The following is an 8,504-nucleotide window of genomic DNA, read 5'->3' as shown; positions in this document are numbered from 1 at the left end:
GAATAAATGTTCTGTAGGCGTTTTTTTTTATCAGGCGGTCCCTTGATAAGTTTAAAATTTGAATCACTCTCAAGTGAGAGTGATTCAAATGGTGCGGCACACCTTTCTCGAGGTGCGCTGCGGTAGTGTGTTACTGACTTAAGAGTCAGCAAAACAATTAAAATAGATTGTAATAGTCTAAGAAAAACACGTACTCAAAATACGAATAGCATGCTGAATATTAATTCAGCATGCTAGAAATGGGCAGATGGCACTGTACTACGCCATATCTTTATGTTTTGCGGCAAACGACAACTTTATAAAATCAGTGTAGCAAATTTTAAAAATCGTCATATCGTTTACTTGGCAAATTTGAAGCATGAACTCGTCTTAGATTTCACATAATATCTAAATCACATCATCTTTGCACATAACAATATACTTACTTCCTATCCTTCCTTCCTTCCTAAAGTATAAATTCTACAAATACATTCATACCTCCTCAACAATATTTAAAATAAAATGAGCCAAGAACATTTATTGATAAAACCTACTAACATTAAAATCTTCTGGGCAGCACTAAAACCGCCATGTTTTGTGGCCAGATGACGTCACAGTGGCACGAATTTTTGTGGACGTTTCATTTCCATAGGTTTCCTACTTCAGTGGTTTATTCCGAATTGTTCATGTTGTGTTTGAAGGGTAGATGTAAGAAGCGCCATCTTGTATAGGGGACAAGTTGAAGTCCGCTTGTAAACAGCGAGTTGTTGGAAGACTCACCGGAATAGCGCTAGTGTAGGAAGTGGAAATGATGTCAATATAGCAGTTTTAAACAGAGCGAAGTGCGCTTGGTTGATAAATTTATTTTTTTTCGTTTAAAATATGCAGTATTTAAAATTTATTTCTTTTTTACTATTTACGAAGTGTTTGTATCGTTCTTAATGCAGTATCCTACTCTAATAGGTTTATGACGCTGTTTTTTAAATCTTTCCACTTGCTACTATGGTGCTATCTTAATTCTCTCCCTACTCCTTACTTCTTTCTACCTTCCATAACGGTCATGCAAAATTGAGTGGAGTAAAAATTAAATGCTATTATTTATAGCTTGACCAAATTAAAACAAAAAAAAACTAGCATTTCAAATTGTTATGGCTCACTTCGTAAGTACATAAGTTTTATTAATGTTATCGTGGCTGACAACGTTTAAGACACAACAGGAATCCTGCCTAATTATAGGCAATTTTTTGCAAAAATACTAAAGCAGTGAATAGAGGTATAATTACACCGGTAAGAATTAATAGAATATTGTTTAAGCCTCAACTAAAGAATGAAGAATACAATTTAAAATTTCCTTAACCTAAACAGCTGTACACTAAAGATTCTTCTGGACAAATTTGATATTAGATTCCTGGAAATAAATCTCGTTCTCACATTACATATTGATATTAAAACGAACACTGAAACAAAACACCTCTAATCTAGGCTGTACGTTTCGTTCAAATCCTTTACTTACTAACCTCAATAAATAAAAACGTCAAAAGTTCCGTCAAATTCAATGGCGGATCGCACATCGGAGCAAAACAGAAAAACTCACCAAAATATAACCATACATTAATCAATTGAAACAAAAACGTTTATCAACCCGTAAACATGTCGGCCGTCGTTTCGGACTGCTTCACGATCGGCAGTATAGTCGCCACGCGCACCTGTTACAACGAAAACATCGAAGGAGAGGTCCTAGCTTTCGATCCTCAAACAAAAATGTTGATTCTGAAATGCCAATCATCCAGCGGCAATCCGAAACGGCACGACGTCAACATCGTGAACCTGTCCCTCGTCAGCGACGTTCAAATCAAGAAGGAAGTATCCACGGTACCAGAGCCCCCCCAATCATTGAACTTGCACAGATTGAACACAAGAGTTAGAAATTCTATTGAAAACAAACGAAGATTGGTACGTATACGTCGCCCAGTCATTGTTACGGCAAACAGTATTTATTGTATGAAAAAATCTACTAACTGTAATTAGGGTGACCCACATTCTACATTGCAATAGTATCTGAAAATATTAACGATAAATTTTAATGGCTTATAGTTTGTTGGAATGATACTTCAATTATTAAGTTGGTTACAACATTAATTTTATGAAATCACGAACATAATAAAACTCAATTGACGGTAAGTAAATATACTGGAGTTATTTTGGAGCCTAGTGATAAAGTCCTGCCTTTATCTGCTATCTATGCAACCCAGTGCGGAATTAATAATAGGCTGTCTCCTGGTGCAGTAAAATGAATGTTTGTCCAAAAGTCTGTGGGCTGTGTACTTGAATCTATGAATTGGAGCAACTAAATAACATCAGATTGGTGGTCTTATCTGTCAGTTCCTGAGAGTGGGACATCTTGTGGGCCTGCTTGGGTAGATACTACTGCCCTGAGCATTTCTGCTGTGAAACAGTAATGTGTTTAGGCTTCAAAGGTGGTTGGGTAGCCATTAAGCTTTAGAACTTAGACTTTGAACTTGTGTCCCAAGAAGGGTAGCACAATTTATGTTGAAGATGTCTATGGACTGCTGAACACATAACACCAGGTGGGCTGTGAGCTCGTCAACAAATCTAAGTAATAAAAAAAAACTATCAGACGTGAAGTGCACACATATTTTATTCTTATAGAGCACAATGATAAAATGGTAAAATCAATCTTAGTTTGTAATTATCATTTTGTTTGAAGAGTGGAACAGCTGACCTCATGTCTTCATGTCGACTTGGCATTAACACTGTCAAGTCTATCAGCTTGTTCAATTATTATAAAAATATATATATTTTTGTTATGGTATCAGCATTATCCGCATGCCTAGACCCTGACCAATGACCAACAATAAAGCCATAAAATATTTTTGTTCAGGTATCAGCATTATCCGCATGCCTAGACCCTGAAGGACAAAGACTGTTCATGGCGATAGCTAGAGTGATTGACGACGTGTCCTGGGCCGGACAGAGCATCCGAGTATACAATAACAAAATACACCAAGTAATGATCACACCTCCATATAAGGTAAAGATTCTGATGTATAAGATTTGAACAAGTCTGCTGGACATGCTATAGCCTAGTTGTAGCAAGCCATCCACAGTATCACGGCTTAGAGACCTGGTTTTGTATTGTGTGATCTACCCTATATACCAAATAAATGCAAGAGCCAATTGCCGAGCAAACACATACCTATCACATTTTCAGAAACAATTTCAGTGAAGAAGGAATGATGATTTAGTGTGAAATGAAATCTTACATAATTAGGGTGACCACAAATTTTAATGTGCTTATGATAGAGTGATTTTCATTAGATATATGTATGTAAGATATATGTATACATATGTAAGACTAGAAATCATTTGGTCTTAAATGTATATTGAATGCATAGATATTATAGCTATCTCAATACATGAGATCAAAATCTTAGCCTTCAAATGAATGTATTTGGCACAAATATGGCCTAATAAGGGACTAGGCCGTGGCTTGGCTCTGCCCCCTGGCATTGCTGAAGTCCATGGGCGACGGTAACCACTCACCATCAGGTGGGCCGTGCGCTCGTCTGCCTACAAAGGCAATAAAAAAAACTTACCTATTTCTACTACAGAGAAATTGTGATTTCTGTTATAATATATATCGATATATCGATAGGTGAAACGCTGTTACTGTTTTTTTTGTACAGGCTTGTCTGCTAAGGCAACTTTTATAAAAAGACAATCGATTTAGTAGTATATATTTAGATTTTCAATAAAACGTTAGGTACTCGAGCATTACTGCGTTTAGAACTTGGTTATTGTTACTAGCTCAGAGGCTATGTCAGCGTAACCTAACGTGTAGGTGAGCTCTCGGGGCTCAAATTTGGCTACGTTGCTAACACTAGCCTTAGTAAGAGCAGTGCTTCGCAGAATCTACCACCGGATCAGAAACGCGACTCACTGAGAAGACCCGGCGAGAAACTCAGTGGGCTGTCTGTGGGTTAATTTACTCGCTGAGCCATTCGTCTCAAGCGACGGGTTCGACGAGAACGATGACCGGTGTTTGAGGTACCTAAAAGCACCGTTAGTGGATCGGGAGGATCCGAAGGCGACGTCGACTACTTACCATACCTCACTTGCAATTTATGTATATGAAAAGGAGAAATAACCTGCACTAATCCATTCCAATCCACATTTTGGAACTACCTGTATGTGATTCAATATTGCTGTGACGTCACAAGTTTATTGTTCGCAGGTCGATGACGTCATAGGCGAAAAGGATTCCCAGTCGTATAATTATATTAAGAAATTCGTAGAAAGACACTGGCGCGATCGTCCCACGCCTGCGCCCCAACAATAAACCTTACATACATAGAAACTTTATTATATTATAATTATTATATATACTTACCAAAAAAAAGAAAAAAAATCAAAATTATGAAGTATGGATGTTGTGTTTTATTTCACGATTAACGCGGGGGAAATCTAGGGGCTGTGTATGGAGCCTGGGTGTCGCCAAGAAACTAACCCGTCCTGGCTTCACACAGCTGAATCTGGATATGTTTATATATAACAATCATAATTGTTGTAAGGAGCTGAAATTTCATAAAATTCAACACGGCAAGAAGCGTTACCACACTTTTTTTTTAAATACCAATAATTTCACGGTGGTTTATTAACTGTTTAATATCTGTGAAAGTGCACAAATGTGGGAAAACGAAACAAAGCCGCTGGGCGTAACTTCTCGGGATCCTCCGAAAAGTCCACTGAAAAAATCTCAGTAAATCACCACCATTTTACTGAGATTACATTTCATCCCATATCATCTAATCTCATTTAATTTCATTTCATCCCAGTTGATTAATGTCTCAAATTAATCATCTTCATTTCATTTCACTCCGTAATGTCATTTTTCATAAAAATAAGATTATATAAACTAAAATAATACATGACTTAAAGGTCTTAGTAACCAGGTCATAAAATGCCTTAAAAAAATTAACGCGCGAAACTTACGAAGGGGTCGCGCCACTCGCGCCACGACACGCGCAGTTCCACAATAATATTCGCATTTAACAACCAAATTTTTTATCACTTTACGTAAATAAAACCACAGTTTAAGCTGTAAACATTTATTTACTACAAAAAAACCGAACTAGATTATATTCGAGACAAAATCTTAATGAATACATACAAGCAAATTGGTACGCTCACTAAACAAATTGCAACTATGTAACTTGTCGTCATGACTATAACGAGTTAATAATATTGTACTTATTAAACTAATAAACACATTGTGTTTCTATTCAACACTGTGTCATCATCCGCCTTTCGATTTGTGCTTCTTAAAATCATCAATCAAAGCTTTATTTCAGTGACGACCGGAATGTAATAAAAATTTCTAAGTCGTTAGGATATAACCTAAAATTTCAAAAAATCGATCGAAGAATGAAACAATAAACAAAATTAAACAGATTATAACAAAACCATTTGTTTCACTCTGCAATCCTCATACCATAAAATATAACACAATAATAATATACAAACTCTTGAAATACCATTTCTTTGACATTTATTGTTCAGTTTTAAAAAAAATCTGCAAGACTTCGCAGTTCCCTTCCCGCGCTAATGAACAAACCCTATGAACAAACCAGCATGAAATATCTCATTTAATACGCACGATAATAATTCGAAGGGTGAAAGGCTATTTGATTTATCGACATTTATCTTTGTAATTAAAGGTTTGTTTTATTCGGTATCAGTATCAACAGTTCAATGTTTTTAATTGAACTTCAATTATTGTTTATACCATTCAAACAGTTGAAGAAAGTTTTTTTTTTCTATTTGTTTTTTTGTTTTGAACTAAGTTTTGAAACCTTTCACCTCTCGATACAATAAGCGGAATATGCAATATTATAAAACATTGCAGTTAATAATTCTAATAAACATTTTAAACGCCAACTTCTAATATATGATAATGGTGATAATTTAGGTGATATTTTTTTTAATTTTTAATCTATTTACCATTAGTAACTCTACTTTTAAGCCACTTTAGATACTAGCAACAATAACATCAAAATAAGATAGATGCAAGGAAGAGGTTGTGGTTCATTAGTGGAATTAGCTTTTAGACCGCATAGTTGGTATCATTGGTATAATCTTTATATATTGCTGACGTGAATTATTGAGACATGCCTCATAGCGTCTCACGACGGACAAGCTCATATTTGAGGTCGCTTACGATACGTCAAACGTAACAAATATTGTTTTCGCACATATATCATTATTCAATATATTATATTTAGTTCAATAAATTATATGTTAGTAACATCACGGAGTTACATATAATATTTATTTCTGAGAAATGTGGAAGTTATCATTTTTTGTTGCAAAGAAAGTAGAAAACTCTGTAAGTCCTATATATTGTATAGCTACAAATATATTACATTTTTCAGGTACTCGAAATTTGTTCATTCAGGGCTGTATGAAAGAAAATCAAAACGAAGAAAAAAAATCATACACAGGCATGTTTTATTTATGATAATAAACCATAGAGTGTAGAATTAAGGAGCGCCATATCAGTGTATTAATTTTTTTTTGTTGCCCTTGTATGCAGACGAGCATACGGCCCGCCTGATGGGTGAGGGGTTACCGTCGCCCATGGGCTTCAGCAATGCCAGGGGCAGAGCCGAGCAGCTAGCTACCTAAAAGTGTCCGCTGGAAAGCGAGCCAATTAAGATGGCGCCACAGTACCTAGTGGAAGGATTTTACAAACAGCTCTATAAACTGTTAATTATTAAACTACATAACTAGAGTAAGATACTAAATTATGAAGGAAAGAAACACTTCTTACGTGTAGAGTAATAAAAAAATTAATAGTTCAGATTTTAATTACTGCTTACGGTTTTATTAGCTTCAGACGTATGTATGTTAGTATGTAACGGAATCTATGAACATGATTTTGACCCACTTCAAAACGTCGGATTAACTCGAAATTTGGTATACTTATTAAGGACCAATGACAATTCAATATTAAAAAAAATATTGAGAAAATTGAAATTAAATTAAGTAAAAAATGAAAAATAAATTATAGTCTAAAAAAACTAACAAAATACGCTTTTATAGAAAATCCAACTAAAAAATAGAAAACAAATTTGAATTAAAAATAATGTAAGAAAAAATGATTTTGTTGTAAAAAAAAAAGCGTGGGGTGCTTTTCAGGATATCATCAAAATAACCCTTCTACTCATATCTGTTCATATAATATTTATAACTAGTGATACCATGCACCCCAGGCTTTTTTTTTTTACAATAATTTTTTTTTTCTTTTTTTGAACTATTTTTTTTTGTAACTATGCAAGTCACGAAAAATATAATTTTTTTTCAACCCGACACACTTCGCTCTGTTTAGTATGAATTTTCCCACACTTATAGAGAATATAGAGGAGTGCAGAATGTTAATATTTTCTTTAATTATGCATAAAAAATACGTTAAATCAATTTTAAAAACCATTACACACCATGTATTTGACACAACACATATAAACATAATATATTATACAGGTAACTCTTTGTTTATTGTCAAACTTTTGTTATTATTTAAAGTCCGTGGTCAAATTGAGAATAGATTAATATTGTTTGTCTTCATTAATATTTGTCTAAAGTGTAGTCTTGGCGAAATATGTGATTATAGAAGAATTATTTAATAGTCTCTGACAATAGAACCACAATAATGTTCAAACTTATAATTTCAATTAATTATAGGCGAATTTCGTTTACTGAGTAAAAATAAATAGTTGAGATTTTAAATATACCCGGCACACTTCGCTCTTTTTAAAACTGCTATATTGACATCATTTCCACTTCCTACACTAGCGCTAGTTCGGTGAGTCTTCCAACAATAACTCGCTGTTTACAGGCGGACTTCAACTTGTCCCCTATACAAGATGACGCTCCTTACATCTACCCTCCATTTTAAACGAAGACATTCTTCCAATTCGGTACAGAACAAACATCATTAAATTAAAATTAATTAACTAATTTCGTAACGTAATTGCTGGGGAAGAGGCCGACCATGCCACGAAGTTCGCCTGCGGAAATGCAAAAGAAAAAAAAACCTCACATTTACAATACAGGTTTTGTCATTGTTGCAATTTTAAAATGTTTCGCTGGACGTGACGCGTTTATATTCGCAAAAAGTCGTCACGATTTAAATAAAATTCGTCACGGTTAAAAAAGTCGTCACGATTAAAAAAGTCGTCACGATTTAATTAAAAACAAATCGCCACGATTTTTTAAAAATCGTCACGGTTTAAAAGAAAATCGTCACGATATATTTTTTTAGGCTTGTAATTTGCCTTTACCTTGCCACCACGCCGGGTCCTGGCTGCGGTCGGTGACGGCTATGATGTCGTCCTTCTCGAAGCTGAGCTCGTCCGCGTTTTGAGCCGTGTACGGATACAACGCCACCACCTGCCAATGGAACGGACCAGGTTCAGTATCCTTCATAGGTATTTCTTCTTAGGTCT

General features: G+C 35.0%; 2 protein-coding genes across 4 annotated transcripts in view; one reads left to right on the top strand and one right to left on the bottom strand.

The window, feature by feature from the left end:
- Positions 1–1,156: 1,156 nt before the first annotated feature.
- Lsm12a (LSM12 homolog a) lies at positions 1,157–4,426 on the top strand. The gene is made up of 3 exons (XM_028176176.2): positions 1,157–1,932; positions 2,882–3,031; positions 4,235–4,426. Exons 1-3 carry the CDS (start codon positions 1,630–1,632, stop codon positions 4,337–4,339), a joined length of 558 nt encoding a protein of 185 aa, XP_028031977.1. The 5' UTR covers positions 1,157–1,629; the 3' UTR covers positions 4,340–4,426.
- Positions 4,427–5,092: 666 nt separating this feature from the next.
- Dap160 (dynamin associated protein 160) overlaps positions 5,093–8,504 on the bottom strand; it is a 30,707-nt gene continuing 27,295 nt past the window's right edge. For all 3 annotated transcript variants that reach the window (XM_028176199.2, XM_089731389.1, XM_028176201.2), the window contains exons 25-26: positions 8,340–8,448; positions 5,093–8,066 (exon numbers count right to left, since the gene is read on the bottom strand). In XM_028176199.2, the coding sequence (XP_028032000.2) occupies positions 8,005–8,066; positions 8,340–8,448 (171 nt within the window). In that variant the 3' untranslated portion in view covers positions 5,093–8,004. The remainder of the gene's footprint in view (positions 8,067–8,339; positions 8,449–8,504) is intronic.

Source organism: Bombyx mandarina, chromosome 11, assembly GCF_030267445.1.
Source record: "Bombyx mandarina strain Sakado chromosome 11, ASM3026744v2".
NCBI lineage: Eukaryota > Metazoa > Arthropoda > Insecta > Lepidoptera > Bombycidae > Bombyx > Bombyx mandarina.
This window is presented reverse-complemented; position numbering and strand designations above follow the sequence as displayed.

Coding starts and splice junctions, on each gene's coding strand:
- Lsm12a (XM_028176176.2), top strand. CDS start 1,630: ATGTCGGCCGTCGTTTCGGACTGCTTCACGATCGGCAGTATAGTCGCC. Junction 1,933..2,881: donor TTGAAAACAAACGAAGATTG/GTACGTATACGT, acceptor ATTTTTGTTCAG/GTATCAGCATTATCCGCATG. Junction 3,032..4,234: donor TGATCACACCTCCATATAAG/GTAAAGATTCTG, acceptor TATTGTTCGCAG/GTCGATGACGTCATAGGCGA.